Below are 27,667 nucleotides of genomic sequence, written 5' to 3'. Positions count from 1 at the left end.
ATCAGCTACAAAAGTCAGTACACCAGACCTGTGCAGAAGCTCCTTTCTCAGAGATACTGGTAGCCTAGGTGGGGCATGTGAAGATGGCACCCACTGGCTTTCCCAGGTGCTTCAGTCTTCTGCCGATGCTGAGGGGAGGCGGTGGTTAAAAACTGCTGCAGTCCTGTAGGACCCATGAATGTAAGTCCTGCTGGCCACTAGAGCCAAGCTTTCAAGGGATGTACCCTGGGTGGCAGCCATGAAAACTGGGCCACCAAACATGTGCTCCTTTCCAAGAGATACCAGAAACCTAGAGTGAGGCAGAGAGAGTGTATGAAGATGGTGCCACCAGCCTTCCTGGTCTCTGGAGATGTGTGTTAAATTAGAAGACTGCCCCCTTGGACTGTAGCTACTAAGATAAGCAAATAGGTCTCTTTCAGGGAAACTGAGCATTTCTGTCTGCTGCCTCTGTGCTGTGTCCCGGGGGCTAAACATTAAACCTAGCAAGGAGGGAAAAAGCAGGATAACTAAAGGGGCATAGGAGATGAGCCTGGTTGGAGTGAGATTGTTTAGGGACGGGAAGCCTGATGGGCTGCCATCTATGGGGTCGCACAGAGTCGGACACGACTGAAGCGACTTAGCAGCAGCAGCAGCAGAGGGAGATAAGTGGGGAAACCATGAAAGCCACCAAAAAAGTTGATACTTGATGGAATAAGTAAGATGGAGCTAGGAAAAATGTTTGAGCAGTAGGTGTTTGTCTTGGTTAAATCATTCATCTCAACCATCAGTCAGTTTAAATACTCTCCTTCAGGGCAGTTCAACAGCTCCAAAGTGGAAGTACTCTAGTTAAAAGGGTGTGGTAAAGGGGGTGGCATGCAGAGCCTTCCTGCATGTCTGTCTCTTCCCTCCTTCCTCCTCAGAATACCCAGGACATCACAGAGCATGTTTGAAAAACACTGTCTTACTGGATTTCCTTTTTCCAGCCCAAGCCTGGATTTCAATGGAAGCAATAAGAACACACAAAACAGGGTCCCCATAGCTTATGGAATTTTCCTATCTCTGCTAATGCCCATTCCACAATTCCAGTAAACTTAGTCTTTCTTATAGTTCTGTTGCAGGAAGGGGGACCCCTTCCAGGGCCCGAAACTGGGCTCTTGTCTAACACTTGGCAATGAATTATCTGAGGAGACACATGTGCTGACAAAGCAAGAGATTTTATTGGGAAAGGGCACCTGAGTGGAGAGCAGTAGGGTAAGGGAACCCAGGAGAACTGCTCTGCCGCGTGGCTCGCAGTCTCAGGTTTTATGGTGATGGGATTAGTTTCTGTGTGGTCTTTGGCCAATCATTCTAATTCAGAGTCTTTCCTGGTGGCACACGCATTGCTCAGCCAAGATGGATGCTAGCGAGAGGGATTCTGGGAAGTGGACGGACATGCGGTGTCTCCTTTCGACCTTTCCCAAACTCTTCTGGTTGGTGGTGGCTTATTCCATATTCCTCATCAGGATCTCCTGTCATAAAACAACTCATGCAAATGGTTACTATGGTGCCTGGCCAGGGTGGGAGGTTTCAATCAGTGTGCTTCCCCTAACAGTTCCATTACCTAAAGCCAAGGGTCAGTTAGAAAGTTCAAGGAAAGAATTGGTTTGATGGGGGGCTGCAGGTGGGCACTGAGAAACCACAGGCAGGTGTGGCTTGGCTGGGCTGGGCAGACTGAAGTCCAAATTAAAACTAATGGCTTTAACTTCCATTTTAACAAAGGCTGGGAGTTCTGTGTCATTGCTCTGAGCTGTGTTTATTAATTTGTTGGAACTTGGGATAAGTAGAGTTAAACTCATTTTTCAAATCATGGTTCTACATATGGTCTTTAATAAATTCTCCTTACTCTCATTTCCTCATGTGAGGCTACACCCAATGCAAACTGCTGGATCCTTCAAATCACCTTTACATACAAACCTGTACTTTGCAGGTAGAGGAAGATAAGAAAAATATGAGCAGGATGCAGACTCTGATGGATAATCTTCAGCTAAAAGTACAAAGTTACAAGCAGCAAATCGAGTCAGCGGTAAGTGCCTGAGGCAGTTGCAGCCTCATGGATTTCCTAGCCATTTACATTTGATTAATGGAGATATGTGGCCCTGAGCTAAAGAGGCAGCTTGTCAGAGAGGACCAGCTCAGCTTAAAGTCTGCTCATTCTCTCTCTCTCTTTTTTTTTTTTAATGTGCATGCTAGAATTATCACCTATAGTTAAAATCTGTGCAACTTTTCCCTTCAGGGAGCCAAAGCTCTCTCCCTTGACCTTTGCTTACACCCAAACATATGCATTGTGTGATATAAGCCAAATAGGAGCATGGTGTCATGTAGAGATAGAAAATTTTGGTTGGGTAATCATCCTGTGGGGCTTCTCATGTGGCTCAGTGGTAAAGAATCCAGGAGACATCAGTGCAGGAGATGTGGGTTCTAACTCTGAGTGGGGAAGATCCCCTGGAGCAAGAAATGGCAATCCACTCTAGTGTTCTTGCCTGGGAAATCCCGTGGACAGAGGAGCCTTATAACAGTAAAGACAGACACCCTCTACCCTGAATAGGATGTTAAATTGATTACAAAACAAATTATGGTTAATCTATCACATACCAAATCTGTGAAAGCTGGACTATATCCTGTTGGTGGTAAGTGCCAACTATGTTCTCAATTTCCAGGGGAAAAAATGTTATAAAATGGATCTGGTGCCTGCTAGGAAGTCTGAATCCATATACATCATACAAAAATATGATATTTCATTCAGTACTCAGAAGTTTAGATTCCTTTCTCACATTTTTCAATTTTCTCACATCAGGGCAGGAAAAAATATGATCATATAGGCTCAGGGATTTCTTTGTTTCATTTTTTATTTTTATAGGAAGCAGAAGCAAATCAATACCGTTCCAAGTATAAGAAGCAGCAACATGAGTTGAATGAAGCTAAGGAAAGAGCAGAGATAGCCGAATCTCAAGTTAATAAACTCAAGATGAAAGCAAAAGAGTTTGGGAAAAAGGTGCGTCAGGTATTCAGTTCTGCTGTAACTTTTAAAGCATTGGGTATTTCAGGCTCATGTCATCACATGGAAAATTGTTTCTTCAGAGGCTTTTAAAAACAACATTGAAAAAGAGTTTCCGATAAAATCTTCTCATGTTTATTAATTCTACCTGTCTGGGTAGGACGAGACAGTAAGCATTTGAGTGGGGTGCGCACTATATTACACTTCTCAAATGCTTAACTCTAGGTTAATGTGCAGGCTCTGAGCTCTGGGCCTAGATTCACGTGGGTAGGACAGCCAGGCATCCAAGGAGAAATGATGATTAAAGAAGCACAGATGGATCTGATTGAAATTCTAAGCAAACTCTTCCGTGGTGGGCAAGTGTCACATGGATATGGAGATCCCAGGGGGACAGGTTTAAAGTGGAGGCCATGAAGAACAAATGCAAGAGTCTTGCTTTCTGGTTTTCTTCCCTAAAACAGAGAAAGGAACTGTCTACCATCTGTGTCCATGAAAATTCTGTTCCAATAGTAGGGGCCACTGCCCTAATTTTCCTGGGAAAGTGACAGAGAACATGGAGCTGTAGGCTTGGCAGGGCCAGTATCTTAGTCTGTTCAGAGATGTCACCCCAGAGATGGAGTGGCTTACAAACTGCAAACACTTCTCACAGGCCTGAAGGCTGTGAAGTCCAGGGTCATGGAGCTGGCAGATGTGGAATCAGGTGAGGGCTACTTCCTTATAGACAACCTCTTCCCATTGTAACCTCACATGGTAGAAAGAAGGGAAGAAGCTCTCTGGAGTCTTTCTTTCTTAAGGACATTACTCCCAGGCATGAGGACTCAATCTCATGACCTAATCCCTTCACAAAGGCCCCAGCTCCTAATACCACCACTGTTGGGGTTAGAAATTCAACATGTGAATTTTGTGGGGGGACAAAAACATTCATACTATGGCACTGAGCTCAGCTTCCTCACTGAGACTGTTACTAGAAACAGTTGTTAAATGAGATCTGGCTTTAGGAGAAGCAGATTAAAAGAGGTTGTATACACTCCATAGAATGCCTACAGAGCACTTAGCACAGGCACCACCATTTCAGTTTTTAAAATGAATTACTAGTAAACTTGCAAAAAAAAGAGAGAGGGTAACAAATAGTAAATACTACCCTATGGGAGATCAAAGGATCTCTTTTGAAGAAGAGACTAAAATTTGGTCGTATTTAATATATTTGGATCCAAATATGAAAAATATGAGACTTTTGCAGGCTCTAGAAATTTCTTATTGATGAGCAAATAGTCTCAGGGAGAAGGCCTATATTGAGAGGTCCAGCTAAGTGGTTTGAACTCTGGCCTCAATCTGCAAAGTGTTACAGCCTGGGATCAGGGTCTTCTGTGTGGAAGCTGCCCAGCAACCCCCTGTGATGGATTTGTTTAGGGAAATGCTTCGCACATGCTACAATTGCACTCAGCTGCATGAGGTCGGAGGGCCTCGGAAACAGATGTAATGCTTTCGACTTTGTCACAGTTATTTCCAACAAAGAATAAAATGAGTGAAGCAGAAATTGCTTCTGAGAGGCCAGAGATGATAGGAAAATCGTCCTTGGCAATGCAGTGACTAATTGTTTTCCATTCACAGAAGGAGAGCCTGAACATCTCTCCACTGTCATAAACCAAAGGAAACGGTTTTCTGATAGAATTGTGCATCAGGTCTGGGGAGCGAATTGGTGATGCATGTCATCTCTCCCTTCTGGGGTCTTCTCCAGAGGGTGCTGCCTTTACTGGCAATGCAAGGCGGGCAGAAAATTGAGTGACTAAGCACGCCCTTGCGGTGAATTACTGGGGTCTGCTTTCTCTCATGCAGATAATTGCCTCAATTCCCTGCCTCCCTTCGAAGCTAATGAAGAGCTGGCTAAGGCCTGCTTATGACTGGAAAGCACTGGGCTTCGTTCTGGGTGTATGTCCCACTGATGAAAGTCACAGGAATCTCATAGAACATGCTGATATTCTATTTTTCAGGTCCATGAAGAATGAGCCGTCCTCATTTATAAAGGATAGAGGCTGGAAAAGTACAAGGAGGTACTATTTTCTGACCAGAAACTTAAGTTGCATTTGAAGTATACACCTTTAGATTGATGCACAGCTGCTTTACAATGTTACATTAGTTTCAAGTATAATAACATAGTGCTTCAATATTTGTAGGTTATACTCCAGTTAAAATGACTATAAAATACTGCTTATATCCTCTCTGGTGCACATTGCATTCTTGTGTCTTATTTATTTTGTACCTGGTGCTTTGTACCTTTTAATCCTCTTTCCCTCCCTGGTACTCCTCTCCCTACTGGTAACCACTAGTTTGTTCTTCTATTTAAAAGTCTCTGTTTTGATATATCCATTCATTTGGGAAACATTTTTAAAAATATGCTGCGTCAAAAGTAGTTTAAACAAGGTGATCAGGAAACGTAATAATAAAAGGAAATATTGTTGCTTTCAAGGGTAGTGGGGAATTTTTTGATCCTCAGATGTAAGTAAACATTTCACATGAAAGATTAAATAGATGCAAGAATCTTTTAAATTTTGATGTTTAAAAAAATACTTTGTTCATATTGCATCTTAATGAGTAATATTCATAGAAGACATGAGCTATGTTATGGTCCCTGGGGAGTTCTGCTTGACTCATTTCTACATCCATGAGTCTATTTTTAGCCACTGACGGTGGGAGACAGCAGGCTAGTCTTAGTGTTTACAGTGATTTACCTATAGTCATAGTTAGGTAGGAGGGTTTTCCTGACACAAAGCATGTATGCTACATGCTGGGGCAACACTGAAGCACCCTCCCACACGAGATGCTCAGTTTAGCGATAACTGGTATGCTGTCTGTATTGTACCAATGTGGCTAAGCTGGAGGTACGTTTCCTAGAATTCCCTTCTCTCTGTGGTTCTGGATTACAGTTGGTCACAAAAGAAAAATGCACCCGATTTGAGAAGCAGAAGTGAGGGAGAAGATATTGTTTTTATGCTCATACAGTCAATGTATGGTCCCAGTACAGTGATAGCTGGCAGATATTCCTCAAGGCTGAAAGGGTGAGCTAGCTGGGATGGGCCGCAGCTCCTGTCAGAGTCCTCACCAGGCAGGCCTGTGGCTCCATGGCAGTAGGCGCTGGCCTGTCTTACAGGTCACTCCCAGCATAGAATCTAGAGGCTCCAAGAGACAGCATGGGATCCAGTTTGTTCTTATAAATTCCAGCTCATCCTCACTCCATGTCCAGCTCTCCTTCCTGACACTGGCACGTCTGCCCAACAGCGACCTCAGGGACAGCACCAGATGTGGAGGGGGCAGGCTGGCGCAGACTTCTTCACCGCTGCCCACGGTGGTACAGTGTTGAACGTCTATGACAAATCCTTGTTCTGTCATTCTCAGCACTCTGCCTCTCCGATCCAACCTGACTCTAAGATTAAGCTCAGCAGTGTTGAAAGACACAGGGTCCTTCTTATCTGCCATCCTCAATGTGCTGGCTTGGGTCTTTAAATTTGTCACCCTCATCACAGTAAGATTCAGTTCTGAGCATATTCTCCTCACCAAGTGCCCTATGTCCTTTTCTACAGATTTTCTTTATGCGTCCTTAGTACTCTACAATTTGTGATGGACACTGGTCACAACACTGCAGCACATACCTGAGGTCAACAAAACTCTGTGCAAAACAGACTGTGAATGAGTCCGCTGATACAGAAAACTGGACCAAGTGGCATTAACACACAACTGGGGTTGGTGTTCTCCCATGAACTATAGGCTTAAAAATGTGATTGTCATAAAAGTCCTAGTTAGGCTTCCTTTTTAACACATTGATAATAACATTAAGGAGAACAGATCATCTAGTCACCTGAGTTATCCATTCTCTCCTTGCATAAAAATGTATATGAAAATTTAGATTTATTAGAAATCTGATTAACAAAATGACAACTGAGCCAAAGAGTAAATTATCTTAATAATCGGGGTCACTCAGCTATGAAACCCTGGTGTTGGATAGTATAACCCAACCCCAGGGATGTCAGTTCTTGAGTTGATAGGGCCTTTTGCACCTTGGGTTGTCTTAGAGACACTGACATTCTTACTCTTTGGGGTCCCTAAGATCCACCATACTAAATCTAGTAGATTAGGCTGATATTAACCATTCATATAAAACTAGAATACAATACTTTAGCACGTCAATTGCTTTGTTTTCTTGGCCCTGGTTTTTCACCTTTTCACTCAGATGATTTTTGCTTCTACCACTCACCCATCATTAGTTGATCAGATTTTGAATCATCTCTTAGTGATTTGTTTCTTCTGAGAAACTTGGTTGCAGCAGGAATGTAAATAAATGAGAGAGTTCTTTTATCCAAGCTGAATTGGAATCCTTGGTATCCAGGCATTTATAATCTTGATGCAGGTGGGGGGCCTGAGAATGAGTCTTAGTTTTTGAAGAGAGAATGTGACTATTCTTTTTACAGTATCACAGGTTTTTGAAATGGTAGAATTGTCAGGTCATGACAAACCATTGCTGGAATCACAGTGAAGAAAGGGGAGGTGAGGTCATAGGATATTACAGATGTTTGTGCTGTGTTGTCAACTTCTGTCTTCAGTTCCTGTATTGGGTAGATAATCTGAAAGAGCCTAGAATCAAGAAACATGGACTCAAAATAGTTGTTGTTTATGTCAGAATAGCCATTTTAATATTAACGGTAGTAGTGTTTTGTTTTGGTTTTTTGGAGGTGGGGAACTGTAAGCTTCTGTTTGCATCTGTAATCAGAGATCCATGAGACAGTTATTAGTAGTTATGAAGTTAGATCTTATCAATTTTAATTTCCCTGCTAGATGTTCCTGAGATTTTAACAAATAGAAAAACAAGTTTATCCCACTCTTTGCTGTTATGTATCCTGATTAATGGAAGTCATAAATAATAAAAGGTGTGCAGCAAAAAAGTATACAAGCAAGCTATAAATTCATAAGTGAATTATCAGTTCTGAAAGGAACCTAGTTGGCTGGAAAAGTGTAGAAGGTCAGTAGTCTAAGTCTGCGCAGAAACTGTAGTTTGCTTTTCTCTACTTTATCTGTATTTCCTTCCACTTCTATACAACCCCATGTTTCCAGCGAAGAGTAAGTACATTGGTGCATAGTGCCATTTGAGGTCTTTACAAGTAACAGTTGGAAATGAGATGAGCAAGCACTTATTTAAGCAACTAGGACCAGTTTAATTACAGACAGTGGCAGAGCCTAAGTGTATTTTTTCCTGTTCTATTATCCTGCAACCCCTCCTGCCTTTTATCTGTGTAAAAGTCCTGCAAGATAATGTGTGAATCAGTCAAAAGTTCAATTAGCTTTTTACCATAGCATTCTTATAAATAGTTTGATAAAGGAAATGCCTTACCACATGTTCTTCTGTAGTACCAGCACTGCTAGAGTCCTGATTAGTAGGTGGATGCCTTTCTACAGGAAAAAAAACAAAACTTAAAGAGACATCTTTTTGCCAACACCCCAATTCTCCCTTATTCCCACCTCAGTAAGAACAAATAGTTGTTCAGTCGTGTCCACCTCTTTGTGACCCCATGGGCTGTAGCCTGCCAGGCTCCTCTGTCCATGGAATTCTCCAGGTAAGAATACTGGAGTGGGTTGCCATTCCCTTCTCCAGGGGATCTTCCCAACCCAGGGATCAAACCCAGGTCTCCTTCATTGCAGGCAGATTCTTTACCATGTGAGTCACCAGGGATGCCCCACCTGAGTATGATTATGTTATTAGAATCACATTAGTCACTCCCCTCTTTGTATCTTTTTCCAACAAACAGCATTAAAAATGTCCTTAATGTAGAAATACTTCATCAAAAACACACAGCAGTAAATTCAGGTGCTCCAAAGCAGGGATAAAGGCAGTTCAAGCAAGCCAGAAGCTCCTGGCTCTCTAAGATGGTTGGCCTGATGCCTACTAACTATAAACAATGGAAAAGAGCCAAGGTGGTGATGGACAGGAAAAGGGGGCATAAAAAAATTCAGACCACAAACTATGGAACACTCTGTTTTATTTTTTTAAGTGGCCCACGCCCTGATGTGTTTTTTGCTGACATCTGACTGCTCCTCCAGAATCAGAATCCGTCCTGCTCTCTGCCTTGGGATGCTGACCTGGATGGGTTCTACCTGCAGGGCTTCTCTTCCCTCTGCTTTCATCTGGGGTGGAGATCAGAGGGCAGGAGGGGCAAAGTCAGGTGTTTCTTCTCCTAGCTCCTTCCGTGTCAGGTCACCTTACTCTGGCTGTGTGCTCTATGTGAAGCCACCTTCCTTACAACACAGCTGGTCCTGTGACTCTCTCCTTTCAGGTTTTGGGCACTATTCCTCCTCCTTGTCCCTTTAGATTGAGGGCTTCCAGCAAAGCTCTGAGGGGTGCAGTCTCTTCTGTGCTCCCCTTTCTCCAGTTTTGAGTGTGCCAGGTGCTTTGTGTTGGAACTTCACTTGCGCACACTTCCACTATAGAAACTAAACCGTCATTCTTGAGTAGTGCCCCCTCTCCTAGAACTTGAACCCAATCTCAAGTACCATGATATTAGGTTTTGCATGGTGAAGACAAACTAGACTACCTGAAACCTCCCATTTTTTCCCTACTTCTGGCAGCTAAGGGACAGGAACATCAAGGGCAATGGCCTGCTTATTCACATAGACAATCACAGGGCTGCAACAGATGAAATCCTTGCTCACTATCACCCTTAAAGCACTACCTTCAATAATGGTGTCCACAATGACCAAATAACCCTGACTTCAGCAGGGGCAATAGGAAAATATCAATCGGAAGAAGGGACACTGAATCTGTCTCAACCTCCCAGGACACTCAGAGCTTTCTTAGAGAGATGATGAAATCAGTGAGAGCTTCATGGGGCCAAGATCTACCTCTGCCACTAGTTACCTGGGTCATCTCAGGTGCTGCCTGTAAGTCTGTTTCAGATGCCTATTTAGCATTTGCGTTATCTTTTTTGATTCTAATTTTCTGACCTGTAAAATGTGGAAATAAGTAAATCTTAAGTTTTTCACCAATCTAAATTTGTTGATAAAAGCAAAGTCTTTTAAGAAGTCCTATGACCGTGGAATCTTAGTATCATGTTGAATTACTACAAGTAATTAAATTACTGTAAGTTTTCTAGCAGAAAATTTAGAAAAAGTTTTAAAAAACTTCCCATGATTAAAATAAAATGGCTCATCAAGGACAATGTTGTTTTGAGCAGTAGCAACTATTAACAAGGGCTTCCCTGATGGCTCAGCTGGTAAAGAATCCGCCGGCAATGTGGGAGATCTGGGTTCAGTCCCTGGGTTGGGAAGACCTCCTGCAGACAGGAACGGCTACCCACTCCAGTATTCTGGCCTGGAGAATTCCATGGACTCACTTGCCATCTTGGATATGCCTCCACCTGAACCCCTGGGCATGAGACCAAAGCCCCCATGAGATAGTACCTCTGTGGAAACCGATGCATCTTTTTGATCTAACAGCTCGAGGGACCACCGACAGCAACAAAACTGCCGATACAACGGCCACCAAAACTGGAACAATTATCCCAGCAGGCGCTCTTGGGCTTGCTTCTAAATAAGACAAACAGAAAATCTATAGCTGCAAGAAAAGTTACCAGATAACAAAAGAAAATGTATAGCTGGGTGAGTATGTTTATTCAAAGTAGCTATTTCTGCATTCTGCATGGGAAGCAGATATCATATTAGTGAAAAGACTTTTCCTAATGAAAAGACCCATTAAAGACACAAACAACAGCCCTGTCTGGATCAGTGTTTTTCATGAGCATAAATAATACTTCCCAGTTCTCAGGTGGCGCTAGTAGTAAAGAATTCTTCTGCCAATGCAGGAGACATAAAAGATGAATGTTTAATCCTTGGGTCAAGAAGATCCCCTGGAGGAGGGCATGACAATCTACTCCAGTATTTTTGCCTGGAGAATCTCACTGACAGAGGAACCTGGCAGGCTACAGTCCATAGTGTCAAAAAGAGTTGGACATGACTGAAGCAACTTAGGACATCACCCCATCTAATATATCTATTGGGGGAATCTGCCAAAGCTGATATTAAACAATTTGGGCCATAGTGGGGATGGGAGTCAAGAGAGGAAAAAGTCTGAAAACTTGAGAGGCAATGAGTTTTTTATGCATTTTAAGTCTTTGTTTTATATTGTAATAAGGGAATTAACATATTTTTGTGTGTGTGACCCCCATGGACTGTAGCCCGCTAGGCTCCTCTGTCCAAGGGATTCTCCAAGAATACTAGAAGGGTTGCCATGCCCTTTTACAAAGGAGTAATTATGACTACAAACTAACTGCAGCCTAGTGTTTTCCTTGGGGGATGAAGGTAGGGCACAGTGTACCCTTGGCTTGGAAAAGGCAGGATCCTAGAGGAATAGAGATAAGAGGTACAGAGATGATGAGAAAAGCTGAATAGGAGCCATGATCTTGAGTAAAAAGTGACAGGTGACCACCAAGATAACCAATGGTGCTTGGAGTTCCTCAGGAATAACTGGAGGAACCTGAAATCTTTTCAGCCTCTTGATTGGAACTAGAATTGTTATAATTTGTATTATAGGAGGTAACATTCAAAATTAGAATGCCAAGTACATTTATAAAACATATGTTCCACTGACTCATTTTAATAAATATAGAGAGGTGCCATGGTCTCCCATGATGTCAACTGCTGAAGGATAAGGTGATCAGCCCCCCTAGACAGTCAACTTCATGAGTACACATTCCTTGATTCTATGGATACTGAAGTAGAAATATTTTAAACAATGAGTTGTGGCAATTAGCTTACTCTTTGGAAGGAAAGTTATGACCAACCTAGATAGTATATTGAAAAGCAGAGATATAGATATTACTTGGCCAATGAAGGTCCGTCTAGTCGACTATGGTTTTTCCAGTGATCATGTATGGATGTGAGAGTTGGACTGTGAAGAAAGCTGAGTGCCGAAGAATTGATGCTTTTGAACTGTGGTGTTGGAGAAGACTCTTGAGAGTCCCTTGGACTGCAAGGAGATCCAACCAGTCCATTCTGAAGGAGATCAGTCCTGGGTGTTCATTGGAAGGACTGATGTTGAAGCTGAAACTCCAATACTTTGGCCACCTCATGGGAAGAGCTGACTCATTGGAAAAGACCCTGATGCTGGGAGGGATTGTGGGCAGGAGGAGAAGGGGACGACAGAGGATGAGATGGCTGGATGGCATCACTGACTCAATGGACATGAGTTTGAGTGAACTCCGGGAGTTGGTGATGGACAGGGAGGCCTGGCGTGCTGCAATTCATGGGGTCGCAAAGAGTCGGACACAACTGAGCGACTGAACTGAACTGAGAGGTAAAAAATGAGCCAAATTAGGCACAACCTTAATGTTTCAAATGTCCTCTGATGACTGTTTTCACCAGGTTTACAGACCATGCTTCAATAGCCTGTAGCAGAAGCTTCAGTTCTAACTTCCCACCATGCCTGCACAGCTTTCTCTCCCCAGGCCCAGACCCTAAGGCACATATCAGCACAATGGTAAGCAGGAATTGAAGATGCTCAGCCCACAGAGTAACAAAACATAGAGGTTCTGTCTTCCATTTCTGAAGCTCTGAAACCCTAAAAGGGAAATCTTCTGGGAGTAATTTCCTTTTATTTTTCAGTGCAAGGCTTTCGTGTGGTTGAAGAAAGGAAACTATCTACCATTTTGACTGGGAGTATCCCTGTAAACAGTATTTTCAGAAATTCTATTCAAAGGTATTCTTGAAATGCCAACCTAATTTCCTATTTGATGTTCACAATCTCTACTTCTGTACCTGAAACCCATGTCCAACCCTACTTGTAACTTACCTACATGCAGTGTTTGGCTGGTGAGTAAGGTACTTTCATTTGATGAAATATCGCACAAATACTCCCCACTGTCTGAAAGATGAAGATTCTTCACAGTTAAAGAGAAGTCACGTGAGTTTATCAGCTCTTCTTTCCATGAAAGTCGAGGTTGATTGATAAGTGTTTCTTGTGAGGAGTTCTTAAAGTAAGCCAGGAGCAAGGCACTCCCGCTTTCCACTCTGTACCAAGTGACTGTGAAGTCTTGATTTGGTGGGAAAAAACTGTTTTCAGGTTTACACAAGAGTAAAACATTTTCACTTTGCATTTTATGAAGGACATCTAACAACAGAATAGAAAAGTAAAGATAAATTAAAAATTTTTCAAATGAATTTTCTAAGTTATACTTAGAAATATCTTTGAAAACACTTTTTGGAAAGCAGTGAGATATTTGTGCTGTGGAGTTTCTTAAAAGCTTTATACCACTATTTTAAAGTCACCCACCAAGGTTAAGTTTAGGCTTCAAGGAGGCCCAAGCCTGGGCCAGCTAAGGAGATGACACACCTGGTTTTCAACTCCTAAAACCTGAGCATGATCACTCGAGTGCTGCTACCAGTTACCAGCGTTTTTAACTCAGCAGTCTTCTGTTGACCTCTTGAATGCTGGTGTTCCCCAGGCTGCCTTCTTCTCACCATGTACTACCTAGTAGTCTCTGCTACTTCCATGGTCTCAACCACTTCTTAATCTCTCTTTCTGAACAAAGTCTTTTTCCTAGCACATGAGTATTCTAGCCATGTGCAAGAATTCCCCACCAGACCGATCTTTTAGAGCAGGAAGTCTGCTGGGTATTCTCGGCTTCCCCTCCAGAGTTAGCAGCCCATTGTCCTTCCTGTTCTGCCAGCTGACTTCTATGGACCGCCATGAATTATCCTCCCTGGTTTTAGACTCACCTACTCTGCAGTCCACCTGCGAGAGAGTGATGCCAAAGCAAGCTATCTAAAACACAACAGTCCACCTGTGAAAGAGTGATACCAGAGAAGCCATCTAAAATACAACTTCCAGTCTCTCCGATGCTTCATATCCTTCTTTGGCTCCGAACTACCTCCAGGCCAGCTCAAGCTCCTTAGCAAGATGAAGGCATTTGATCTGATTTTTGCCTTCCTCTCTAGGCTTAACTCTTGATACTTCAGTTTCACTCTCAACCAGTTATACGTCCACAAATTCAGGCAATATTTACCCCCATCTCTGCTTTTGCATATACTATGTTTTTTTATCTAGAATGCCTATGTTCTCCTGAAATTCCCTACTACTCCTTTAAAGTTCAGCCTGTATGCAATTCCTTAAGCATATATTCTGTAACAACCTGATCCATACCGAACCGTAGTGAACAGATTTAATCACTCTTTTTGTATGCTACTTGCCCGGTTTAGTTTTATTTTTACATGTTTGTACTAGATACTGTGGATCCATAAGTGAGAGTCCACAGCATCTAGTATACAGCTGGTTCTGAGGTTCACAGGCTGAGTGACAAAGTTTGGCACATAATGGATCCTCAACAAGACAAAACAGCACTAAACGTAAGGAACCAATGGAACTTCAGGATACTCAATTCTGAATAAACAAGAGAAATTATGATTTTCCAAATAAAATATTTACAATTTAATATTTTCAACCCTTTCCCACATTTCCATTGCTACTTGGCTGATGAAGAGTGAATATTAGTGGCCCATACTATTAACATCATATAAGGATAATGAATAATTTTCCCAAATAAGACATACATATGACCAGTAGGCACCTGAAAAGTTCAACATCACTAATCATCAGGGAAATGCAAATCAATGCAACTACAATGAGCTATCACCTCACACCTGTCAGAACCACTACTATCAAAAAAACAAACAAACAACAAGTGTTGGTTAGATGTGGACAAAAGGGAACCCTGTGCATAGTTTGGCCCCAGATACATAGCAGGGAGGGAAGACAGCTCCACCCATCAACAAAAAATTGGATTAAACATTTACTGAGCATGGCCCCACCCATGAGAACAAAACCCAGTTTCCCCCTCAGTCTCTCCCATCAGGAAGCTTCCATAAGCCTCTTCCTTCTCCATCAGAGGGCAGACAGACTGAAAACCGCAATCACAGAAAACTAACCAAACTAATCACATATACCACAGCCTTGTCTAACTCAGTGGAACTATGAGCCATGTCGTGTAGGGCCACCCAAGATGGATGGGTCATGGTGGAGAGGTCTGACAAAATGTGGTCCACTGGACAAGGAAATGGCAAACCACTTCAGTATTCTTGCCTTGAGAACCCCATGAACAGTATGAAAAGGCAAAAATATAGGACACTGAAAGATAAACTCTCCAGGTCGCTAGGTATCCAATATGCTACTGGAGATCAGTGGAGAAATAACTCCAGAAAGAATGAAGGGATGGAGCCAAAGCAAAAACAACACCCAAATATGGATGTGACTGGTGATGGAAGCAAGGTCTGATGCTGTAAAGAGAAATATTGCACAGGAACCTGGAATGTTAGGTCCATAAATCAAGGCAAGTTGGAAGTGGTCAAACAGGAGATGGCAAGAGTGAACATCGACATTTAGGAATCAGTGAACTAAAATGTGGGGTATCTCTTCACAGCTGCTCCAGCTAAGTGCAGCCGCTGCTCCTTACCTCAGACGTGGGGTAGCCGTGAAGAGATACCCTACATCCAAGGTAAGAGAAACCCAAGTAAGACGGTAGGAGCTGAGAAAGGGCATCAGAGGGCAGACAGACTGAAATCACAATCACAGACAACAGGCCAATCTGATCACACAGACCACAGCTTTGTCTAACTCAATGAAACTAAGCCACGCCATATGGGGCCACCCAAGATGGACGGGTCATGGTGGAGAGGTCTGACAGAATGTGGTCCACTGGAGAAGGGAATGGCAAACCAATTCAGTATTCTTGCCTTGAGAACCCCATAAACAGTATGAAAAGGCAAAAAGATAGGACACTGAAAGATGAACTCCCTAGGTCGGTAGGTGCCCAATATGCTACTGGAGATTAGTGGAGAAATAACTCCAGAAAGAACGAAGGGATGGAGCCAAAGCAAAAACAACACCCAGTTATGGATGTGACTGGTGGTGGAAGCAAGGTCCGATGCTATAAAGAGCAATATTGCACAGGAACCTGGAATGTTAGGTCCATGAATCAAGGCAAATTGGAAGTGGTCAAACAGGAGATGGCAAGAGTGAATGTTGACATTCTAGGAATCAGCGAACTAAGATGGACTGCAATGGGTGAATTTAACTCAGATGACCATTATATCTACTACTTTTGGCAGGAATCCCTTATAAGAAATGGAGTAGCCATCATGGTCAACAAAAGAGTCCAAAATGCAGTACTTGGATGCAATCTCAAAAACTTCAGAATGATCTCTGCTTATTTCCAAGGCAAACCATTTAATATCATGGTAATCCAAGTCTATGCCCCAACCAGTAATGCTGAAGAAACTGAAGTTGAACAGTTCTCTGAAGACCTAAAAGACCTTCTAGAACTAACACCCAAAAAAGATGTCCTTTCCATTATAGGGGACTGGAATGTAAAAGTAGGAAGTCAGGAAACACCTGGAGTAACAGGCAAATTTGGCCTTGGAGTACAGAATGAAGCAGGGCAAAGGCTAATAGAGTTCTGCCAAAAGAATGCATTGGCATAGCAAACACCCTCTTCCAACAACACAAGAGAAGACTCTACACATGGACATCACCAGATGGTCGACACCAAAATCAGATTGATTATATTCTTTGCAGCCAAAGATGGAGAAGCTCTATACAGTCAGCAAAAACAAGACTGGAAGCTGACTGTGGCTCAGATCATGAACTTCTTTTTGCCAAATTCAGACTGAAATTGACGAAAGTGGAGAAAACCACTAGACCATTCAGGTATGACCTAAATCAAATCCCTTATGACTATACAGTGGAAGTAAGAAATTGACTGAAGGGACTAAATCTGATAGAGTGCCTGATGAACTATGGATAGAGGTTCGTGACATTGTACAGGAGACAGGAATCAAGACCATCCCCATGGAAAAGAAATGCAAAAAAGCAAAATGGCTGTCTGAGGAGGCATACAAATAGCTGTGAAAAGAAGAGAAGTGAAAAGCAAAGGAGAAAAGGAAAGATAATACCCATTTGAATGCAGAGTTCCAAAGAATAGCAAGGAAAGATAAGAAAGCCTTCCTCAGCGATCAATGCAAAGAAATAGAAGAAAACAACAGAATGGGAAAGACTAGAGATCTCTTCAAGAAAATTAGAGATACCAAGGGAAAATTTCATGCAAAGATGGGCTCAATAAAGGACAGAAATTGTAGGGACCTAACAGAAGCAGAAGATATTAAAAAAAGGTGGCAAGAATACACAGAACTGTACAAAAAAGATCTTCACGACCCAGATAATCACGATGGTGTGATAACTCACCTAGAGCCAGACATCCCGGAATGTGAAGTCAAGTGGGCCTTAAGAAGCATCACTACGAAAAAAGCTAGTGGAGGAGATGGAATTCCAGTTGAGCTAATTCAAATCCTGAAAGATGATGCTGTGAAAGTGCTGCCCTCAATATGCCAGCAAATTTGGAAGACTCAGCAGTGGCCACAGGACTGGAAAAGGTCAGTTTTCATTCCAATCCCAAAGAAAGGCAATGCCAAAGAATGCTCAAACTACTGCACAATTGCACTCATCTCACACGCTGGTAAAGTGATCCTTAAAATTCTCCAAGCCAAGCTTCAGCAATATGTGAACCATGAACTTCCAGATGTTCAAGCTGGTTTTAGAAAAGGCAGAGGAACCAGAGATCAAATTGCCAACATCCGCTGGATCATCGAAAAAGCAAGAGAGTTCCAGAAAAAACATCTATTTCTGCTTTATTGACTATGCCAAAGTCTTTGACTGTGTGGATCACGATAAACTGTGGAAAATTCTGAAAGAGATGGGAATACCAGACCACCTGACCTGCCTGTCCAGAAACCTGTATGCAGGTGAGGAAGCAACAGTTAGAACTGGACATGGAACAACAGACTGGTTCCAAATAGAAAAAGGGGTACGTCAAGGCGGTATATTGTCACCCTGCTTATTTAACCTATATGCAGAGTACGTCATGAAAAACGCTGGGCTGGAAGAAGCACAAGCTGGAATCAAGATTGCCAGGAGAAATATCAATAACCTCAGAAGTGCAGATGACACCACCCTTATGGCAGAAAGTGAAGAACTAAATTAGAGCCTCTTGATGAAAGTGAAAGAGGAGAGTGAAAAAGTTGGCTTAAAGCTCAACATTCAGAAAACTAAGATCATGGCATCTGGTCCCATCACTTCATGGGAAATAGATGGGGAAACAGTGGAAACAATGTCAGACTTTATTTTTCTGGGCTCCAAAATCACTGCAGATGGTGACTGCAGCCATGAAATTAAAAAGACGCTTACTCCTTGGAAGGAAAGTTATGACCAACCTAGACAGCATATTAAAAGCAGAGATATTACTTTGCCAACAAAGGTCCATCTAGTCAAGGCTATGGTTTTTCCAGTGGTCATGTATGGATGTGAGAGTTGGACTGTGAGGAAAGCTGAGCGCCGAAGAATTGATGTTTTTGAACTATGGTGTTGGAGAAGACTCTTGAGAGTCCCTTGGACTGCAAGGAGATCCAGCCAGTCCATCCTAAAGGAGATCAGTCCTGGGTGTTCTTTGGAAGGACTGATGTTGAAGCTGAAACTCCAATACTTTGGCCACCTGATGCGAAAAGCTGACTCACTGGAAAAGACCCTGATGCTGGGAAAGATTGTGGGCAGGAGGAGAAAGGGACGACAGAGGATGAGATGGTTGGATGGCATCACCGACTCGATGGACATTGGTTTAGGTGAACTCGGGGAGTTGGTGATGGACAGGGAGCCCTGGCGTGCTGCAGTTCATGGGTTGTGAAGAGTCGGACACGACTTAGTGACTGAATTGAACTCATGGTGTGTAATCTATAAAATATCTAATTACTATATTTTATACCTGAAATAATATTGTAAGTCCACTGTACTTCAATATATTTGAAAGTTAAGAAAATTCAGGGGAAGGAAAGGCCCAAAAAAGATAGCTAACCTCTGCTGCTGCTGCTGCTAAGTCACTTCAGTCGTGTCTAACTCTATGCGACCCCATTGACGGCAGCTCACTAGGCTCCTCTGTCCCTGGGATTCTCCAGGCAAGAAGTTACCTCTACTTTCCCTATATAATGGAGATTTACAGAAAAAATTTGCTTTACTTCTAGTGAACTATAAAACAAATAATTTTCCTCAGTAATAGACAAATGGTGTCAATTTAATTTTTCTTCTCTTTAAACTCTCCTTAAACAGTATGCTATAGATAGATTGATCAGAGTTTGGGTTTGTTCAAATAAATGAGAGGAAGGAGCAGATGTGTTTATAAAGATTAATGGGCTAATGCTACTTAAGGAGACTAAATAGAAGCAATGCTAATTTTTGTTGGTTGAAAAACTGGTAAGAATCAGAGGTTGTGACCTGCTAGTAGACAAGCATCCTTTCCTTCTCCTCTGATCTTTTAAAGTGCAATGTAGGTAGAAAATTCTGTGTAGAAGAACCATAGAGAAATACAGTAATACATACAAATATATTTGATACTTTTCATTTCACACATTTTCCTTTAACTCATAAACACCTTGCAAGGTAAGGATTACTTCCATTTTACCAACATGGAACCAACACTCACAAATAAAAATGATTGCTTGAGGCAATAGAGCCATTAATTAGAGCTGGGACTTCGGTCTGGTCTTCTGACTGCTGCAAATGCATTTCCTTCCTTTTTGTATTCCTTTCTTTATCTGTAAATCAATCCCCGTTCCCTCCCTACCTCCGACAGCACATTCACACAGAAAGCCTACCTTTCCTTGTCCATCTTCCTGTCCATGTTTGCTTCAGCAGTGGGTTTTCAATTTCACACTGATATGATGAATTTGATCCTGTAATATTTACTCTGCTGTTTATATGAAAAGGACCCAAAGATCCAACTTCTTTCCCATTGTTTTCAGAGATAGATGTATTATTATCCACTTTCCATGTGATAATTGGATAAGGAAAAACACTTAACACATTGCATATTAAGAAGCTGTTGGTGGTATTCTTTTCATACTTCATCACAGGTGTGACAAAAGCTATGAGGGAAAAAGAAGGGCATGTGAGGAACTCTCATTAGTTTCTTTTTAGGCTGCCTGTGCAGAACACTTAGTATTTTAATACCTGTGAACCGAAAAGCCAAGCTTTGTGAGTAAAACTTGGCAGTTTCTGAAAGGAAAAACTACAAAAATTCTGTAGAATCTTAGGATATAGTCTGGTGATCGACAAGAAAAACAAAAAGTATGCATGGATACACAGCAACTAGCAAGCTCAACTTTCTAGAAAGAATTCTAGAAAAAAAAATGGCCTCAGTGAGCAGTTAAAATGTGAGTGTCAGAAGTTGATAAAGTGGAGCTCATGCAGCACTCAGTACTCCTCAGGTACTGACTCAGAGGCTTTTTGGTTCTTCATTTACCCATAATTCTTAGATTTCTGAGTCAAGGTTTGAAGCAGCTAAATGGAACAGAGGGAGAAAGGACAAAGCCTATTAGAAAACGCCCCTCCCCCCAACAAATAAATGATTAGATAAGCAAAGTGAATAAAGATAGGGGAAAGCATAGAATATTAAAAATAATTTAGAAAATAGGAAATGTAATTTAAATCAATAATTCAACATTGGCTATCATATTGGCAGAATTTCTTAAAACTGGTAATATTAGGTGCTGATATAAGACTTAAGGGGAAATGGATACTCTTACGCTGCTGCTGTACGTGACATATTATAATTTTACTCCTGACCCTTTTGTTTCAGACCATTTCCTAATATTAAATATAAGGATGTTCATCACAACATTTTTTTGTAATGTAAAACACTACGAATACCCAAATACCTATTAATGGAATAATGGGTGTATCAATGCTATACTCGAAAATACTATGCATTAAAAATGAGGTAGTTTGTACACATTGTCTTAGAAGGAAGCCCACAGCTTATTCAACTAACAGGAAGGCATTCCAGGCAACATAGAATGGTACCACTGTCGTGTTTGTTAAAGCTTACATGTGCACTCACCTCCCACTTTTAGGACTACTTTCTTTGTGATTTTTCCAAGTGATGTTCCCACATAGCATACGTAGATTCCTTCATCCTGAAGGGTTAATCTTCTGAAAGACAGGGAGGCATTCCCATTGTGAATCTCACCATGGAAGAGGGATATCCTGTTTACATAATTGGGATCTTGCTTTTCCAACTGGTCGCTGTCTTTGTAGTATGAGTAAACATTGGTATCTTGGTTCTTCCAGTGAATTACGACATTGGGTCCACTCTCAAATGAGCAAGGGAGAATGACATCTTCACCTAGTCTTCCAGTGATGATTTGCTCATTCATACTAACATGACTGAAGGAAGCATCTGAAAACAAGAGCAGTTATGAAGTGAATTAGTGATGGGTGCTTATCAGGGTTATATCAGGGCTACCTAGAACTATCCTAGGTCAGCAGCCTGATCATTAACATCTATCATCTATCTATCTATCAAGAACCTTTGCTAGTCCAGTTCTCAGAAACAAGCCATGAAGCTCTGTATTTGAGCTGTATTTGAGTGTCTGCAATTTTAATTGAGTATCTGTTGGATTCAATGTAACTATTAGAATTGACAACAGTGTAAAGCATAGAAACCTTGCTTGATGCTTGATCAATAGTCTCATTTCTCCTCTGATCTTGGCCTACACAGTTACTGGAAATTATATTATATTATATTATATTATATTATATTATATTATTATATTATATAAATTAAAGATTCCTGTTGATTTTTATCCCTGAACATATATCTTTAATACTTACTATACAATAACAAATTATTAAATAGTTTATTCAGCTTCTGGAGCCAGCAGACTCTTACAGAATAGAAAAATCTTAACTTGGTTGGGTTAGGAAATATTTGGGACATGTAAAAGATAATGCTGCATTCAGGCATCTGTTGGGAATAAACAGACATTAGTTTCAAGAAATGGCACACATAGGAGGAGTCCAAAAGGGGACATGAAGTGACTCATTTATTTTGGCTTTAGGACAACTCACAGGGTATCCTATGAGTCAGTTAAAATATAGTTAAGAAATATTATTCTAGATATAAATGTAGAAGTCCAATCCTCCTAATACATATAAGTTTATATATATGTTTGAAGTAAAGTTAAAGTGTTAGTCACTCAGTCATGTCTGACTCTGCAACCGCATGGACTATAGCCTGCCAGGATCTTCTGCCCATGGAATTCTCCAGGCAAGAAAACTGGATGGGTAACCATTCCCTTCTCCAGGGGATCTTCCTAACCCAGGGATTGAACCCAGGTCTCCTGCACTGCAGGCAGATTCTTTACCAGGGAAGCCCATATATAGTCAACTTCAGAAAGTGATCTTAAAAAGCAAATGGACTCATCACAATCAGGTTTTTGCAAAGAAAATATACTTATTATCTCATAATCACTGCAGGTAGTAGCCACTTTTTCCTGGACAAAATGAAAAGTAGATCATATGCCTTATCTATGAATTTTGTGATATTTTCACTGGAAAGGACATTATTTTACTCCATTGACCTTGGCCAAAGCCACCTGTGATGGGAGAATTGGGTGTTCATGTGGCCAGGTCACAAAGTCTTTTCCCTTGGCCTTCTCTTCTGAGGCTCTTTCCATTCTGCCATGTCCCACTTTGCCTCAGAGAAACAGTCTGTCTAAAGGCTAGAGGAATGTGGCATTAAGCTGAGAGATGTGGAAAGGTAGGAAAGAAAAGGAGTGGTTTTGTTGACTTCCCTAATTGTCCTACTAAACATCTCTAGTATTTTATTGGGTAATTAAAAGTGCCTATCATAGGACCTAGCAAAGCTGATAGTACCTTTTGTTGTGTCAAGCACCAAGCTAACACTTAAAAACAAATCAACCAACCAATCAAATTTGCCTTTATAGTGATTTTATATCTGGTAACAGATAACAGATTAGAAAGAGCCTTAATCAGAGTAGACAGAAGAAAACATTATTTTTAATCTTCATGCAGACTTCCGTCTGCCTCCTGTTTATTATTAATTGATCTTTTAGAAAAGTTGACAATGCTATGGCTACAGAGGAAACAGCCCCCTTGTATTGTGGCTCATGTTCCTGTCTAATGATACACATAACCAACACTTGGGAATAGTATAAAGGCACTTACCTTGAGGTCCACATAGACATGGTATAAGAGGGAAGAAGAAAGCCAGCACTGCCTGTGCCTTCATGTCTCGTGGAGATCATATTCCTGATACTATCAAAGAGAAGCAAAATATGCAAGTTACAGATTTCAAGTGCAGACAGGAATTGGAGAAGAAAGAATTAATGTCTCTGCCTATAGGAGAATCATTAAATTAACTCTGCTGCATTCACACAAATAATTCTTCTACAACCATTAAATCTTTAAAATTAAATACTGTAAAAGACAGTTCAATGGTATGGAAAGAAGCTCTTAATGTTATAGGAGAAAAATCAGATTACAAGGCAACTTTTAAGTAGCACAATCCCCTTTTAAAAGTGCACATGTTTCTGCACATAGGAGGCCAACAGGACATATCACTAAATGTATAGCAGGATGTTAACTCTGAAGAAGAGATTTCACATCTAAGGCAGTACCTGCTATATAACAGATTCTGAAAAATGGCTGTTGAATGAATAAAGATTTGGTATACATTAAATGGTGGTTCTCTGGATATTTGAAGAATAAAAAACTGTATGATCATCTCAATAAATGCAGAAACAGCTTTTGACAAAATTCAGAATCCATTTATGATAAAAACCCTCCAGAAAACTGGGCATAAAGGGAATATACCAAAACATAATAAAGTACATAGATGGCAAACTCACAGTTAACATCATTCTCAATGGTGAAAAGCTGGAAGCCTTTCCTTTAAGATTATGATACCCACTCTGGCCACTTTTATTTAAGATAGTATTGGAAATTCTAGTCACATCAATCAGACAAGACAAAGTAGAATTGAGATCAGAAAGGAAGAAGTAAAACTGTCACTATTTGCTGATGACTTGATATACACATAAAAATCCTAAAGAGGCAACCAGAAAACTACTAGAGCTTGTTACAAAATTAATATTCAGAAGTCTGTTGCATTTCTATACACAAATAATGAACTATCAGAAAGAAATTAAGGAAACAACCCAATTTACCATTGAATCAAAAAGAATAAAATCCTTAGGAACAAACCTACCCAAGGAGGTAAAATACCTGTACATGGCAAACTATAAGACACTAATGAAAGAAACTGAAGCTGACACAAACAGACAGAAAGATACACAATGTTAAGGGTGGGAAGAATACTGTTAAAATGACCAAACGACCAAACGCAATCCAGAGTCATTGCAATCCCCGTCAAAATGCTGAGGGCATTTTCACAGAACTAGAACACCTAATTCTAAAATGTGTATGGAAAGGTAAAAGACCGTGAATAACCAAGATAATCTTGAGAAAGAAGAAAAGGGCTACAGATATCATGCTCTCTGACTTCAGACCATACAGCCATCAAAATAGTATGATACTGGCACTAAATCAGACACATAGGTCAGTGGGACAGATAGAGAGCTCAGAAACAAAACTCCACACATATGGTCAATTAAACTATGACAAGGGAAGGAAGAATACACAATGGAGAAAAGACAGACTCTTTAATAAGTGGTGTTGGGAGAATTAGACAGCTACATGTAAAAGAGTGAAATTACAACATTCTCTAATGTCATACTCAAAATAGATTAAAGATTTAAATATAAGACCAAAAATCATAAAACGGACAGAAGAAAACATAGGTAGAACACTCTGACATAAATCATAGCAATATTTTTTAGATATGTCTCCTAAAGCAAAGAAAATAAATGCAAAAATGAACATATGGGACCTAATTGAACTTAAAAACTATTTCACAGCAAAGGAAACTATTGACAAAATGAAAAGAGCTATCAAATGGGAAAAAACATTTGCAAGTGATACGACCAATAAGTGATTAATATCCAAAATATAGTACAACTCATACAACTCAACATCAAAAACCAAAATTCAATTTAAAAATGGGCAGAACTGAATAGACATTTTTCCAAAGAGGAAATGTAGATGGCCAAAAGGCACATGAAAAGATGCTCATCATTGCTAATCATCGGGGACACGCAAATCAAAGCCACAATGAGCGAGCACCTCACACCTGTCAGAATTGCTATCATCAAAAAGAAGACAAATAACAAATGTAGATGAGGATGTGGAGAAAACGGAACCTTCCTATACTGTTGATGGGAATGTAGATTGGTGCAGCCACTGTGAAACAGTATGGAGATTTCTCAAAAATCTAAAAATAAAACTACCATGAAAAGTGAAAGTCATTCAGTTGTGTCCGACTCTTTGCAATCCCATAGATGTACAGTCCATGGAATTCTCTAGGCTAGAATACTGGAATCGGTAGCCTTTCCCTTCTCCAGAGGATCTTCCCAACCCAGGGATGGAACCCAGGTCTCCTGCATTGCAGATGGATGCTTTGCCAGCTGAGCTACCAGCGGAGCCAAAACTACTGTGTGACCCATTAATTCACACCTGGGTATATATTTGAAAAAAGCAAAAACACTAATTTGAAAAGATGCATGTAGCCCAATGTTCATACAGGCGCCATTTATAATTTCCAAGATATGGGAGCAAACTACATGGCCATCAGCAGATGAACGGATAAAAAAAGATGTAGTGTGTGTGTGTGTGTGTGTGTGTATTTCATTGTACACAGTGAAAACTACTCAACCATAAAAAAAGAATGAATTTGCATATGGTTAGACTTGGATGGTATTATGCTAAGTGGAATAAGTCAGATGAATAGAGACAAATACCATATGATGTAACTTACATGTGGAATCTTAAATTACTGAGTGTCACAAAAAACGAAACAGACTCACAGAAATGAGAACAAATTAGTGGTTACCACTGGAGAGATGGAAGGGGAGAAGAAAAACATGGGGGTAGGGGATTAAGAGGTAAAAACTAGTATGTATAAAATAAATAAGCTTCAGGAATATATTGTACAACACAGGGAAACGAGCCAATATTTTATAACAACTATAAATGGAACATAACCTTTAAAAATTGTGAGTCACTATTTTGTACACCTGAAATTTATGTAACATTGTACCTAAACTATAACTCAATTTAAAATTAAGAATTTTTAAAAAGATAACAAATAATGTGTTGGCAAGGATGTAGAAAAACAGAGAACCCTCATGCACTGTTGGTGGGAATGGAAATTGGTGTAGCCACTGTGAAAAACAGTATGAAGATTCTTTGAAAAATTAAGAATACTACCACATGATCCAGCAATTTCACTGCTGGGTATTTACTGAAAAAAAAAAAAGAAAAAAACAACTAGAAAAGATATATGGACCCATATGTTTATTGCAACATTATTTACAATAGCCAATATACAAGCAACCTAAGTGCCCATCAATAGATGAATGGATAAAGAAGCTATGATATACATATACAATGGAATATTATTCAGTCATAAAAAGGATGAAACCTTGCCATTTGCGGCAATATGGATGTAACTAGAGGGTATTAAGGTAATAGAAATAAGTCTGACAGAGATATTAAAATACTGTATAATTTCTCGCATATGCGAATCACACCAAAAAAAATGTGAACCAAATGAACAAGGTATAGATAGATACAGGGAACAAACAGGTTGTTGCCACAGGGGAAGGGATTAGGGGGAGGGAAAGATGTACATGTGGAGTAGGCGAAGGCACCCCACTCCAGTACTCTTGCCTGGAAAATCCCATGGACTGAGGAGCCTGGTAGGCTGCAGTCCATGGGGTCGTGAAGAGTCGGACACAACTGAGCGACTTCACTTTGACTTTTCATTTTCATGCATTGGAGAAGGAAATGGCAACCCACTCCAGTGTTCTTGCCTGGAGAATCCCAGGGACGGGGGAGCCTGGTGGGCTGCCGTCTATGGGGTCGCATAGAGTCGGGCACGACTGAAGCGACTTAACAACAACAAAGATGTACATGAAGGAGGTTAAAAGGCACAAAATTCCTGAGACTTCTCTGGTGGTCTAGTGGCTAAGACTCTACGATCCCAACACAGGGGGCCTGGGTTCGGTCCCTGATCAGGGAACTAAATCCCACATGCCACAACTACGAGTTTGGATGCCATAACCAGATTCCTCTGCCACAACTATGACGTGGAATAGCTAAACAATACTATTTTTTTAAAAAAGAAATGCTTTTTTTTAAAAAAGGTACAAACTTCCTGCTGCAAAATAATTGAGTCAGGGTATGAAATGTACACGCGTGCATCCTAAGTCGCTCCATTCATGTCCAACCCTGTGAGACTATATGGACTATAGCCCCCCAGGTTCCACTGTCCATGGGGATTCTCCATGCAAGAATACTGGAGTGGGTTGCCATGCCCTTCTCCAGGGGCTCTTTCCAACTCAGGGATCAAACTCACATCTCTTATGTCTCTTGCATTGGCAGCTGGGTTCTTTACCACTAGCACCACCTGGGAAGCCTCATGAAATGTACGGTGTGGGGGAAACAGAGTACATAATTATATAATATCTTTGTAATATGACAGATCATAACTAGACTTCTCATGGTGATTATTTTGAAATATATGGAAATATTAAATCACTGTTACATAACAGGAACCAACACAGTAGTAAACTAACATACCATAAAATAAAGTGTTTGGC

The 27,667-nt window shown here is 40.9% G+C and overlaps 2 protein-coding genes across 4 annotated transcripts in view; one reads left to right on the top strand and one right to left on the bottom strand.

Annotated features, from left to right (window-relative positions):
• Positions 1-5,123, top strand: part of LOC102272410 (myosin-15) — a 100,989-nt gene extending 95,866 nt beyond the window's left edge. Inside the window, exons 25-27 of the mRNA XM_070357586.1 lie at positions 1,946-2,041; positions 2,876-3,010; positions 5,005-5,123. Coding sequence (XP_070213687.1) covers positions 1,946-2,041; positions 2,876-3,010; positions 5,005-5,019 — 246 coding nt within the window. The 3' untranslated portion in view covers positions 5,020-5,123. The remainder of the gene's footprint in view (positions 1-1,945; positions 2,042-2,875; positions 3,011-5,004) is intronic.
• Positions 5,124-7,523: 2,400 nt separating this feature from the next.
• Positions 7,524-27,667, bottom strand: part of HHLA2 (HHLA2 member of B7 family) — a 154,205-nt gene continuing 134,061 nt past the window's right edge. For 2 of the 3 annotated variants that reach the window (XM_070368839.1, XM_070368842.1), the window contains 7 exons: positions 23,115-23,204; positions 20,986-21,324; positions 19,742-20,011; positions 12,843-13,160; positions 10,457-10,582; positions 8,394-8,452; positions 7,675-7,765 (listed from right to left, as the gene is read on the bottom strand). In XM_070368839.1, the coding sequence (XP_070224940.1) occupies positions 7,682-7,765; positions 8,394-8,452; positions 10,457-10,582; positions 12,843-13,160; positions 19,742-20,011; positions 20,986-21,324; positions 23,115-23,178 (1,260 nt within the window). In that variant the 5' untranslated portion in view covers positions 23,179-23,204 and the 3' untranslated portion in view covers positions 7,675-7,681. Of the gene's footprint in view, positions 7,640-7,674; positions 7,766-8,393; positions 8,453-10,456; positions 10,583-12,842; positions 13,161-19,741; positions 20,012-20,985; positions 21,325-23,114; positions 23,205-27,667 lie in introns of those variants that run through there. The other variant, XM_070368845.1, reaches the window with a different exon arrangement.

This window comes from Bos mutus, chromosome 1 (assembly GCF_027580195.1).
Source record: "Bos mutus isolate GX-2022 chromosome 1, NWIPB_WYAK_1.1, whole genome shotgun sequence".
Lineage (NCBI taxonomy): Eukaryota > Metazoa > Chordata > Mammalia > Artiodactyla > Bovidae > Bos > Bos mutus.
This window is presented reverse-complemented; position numbering and strand designations above follow the sequence as displayed.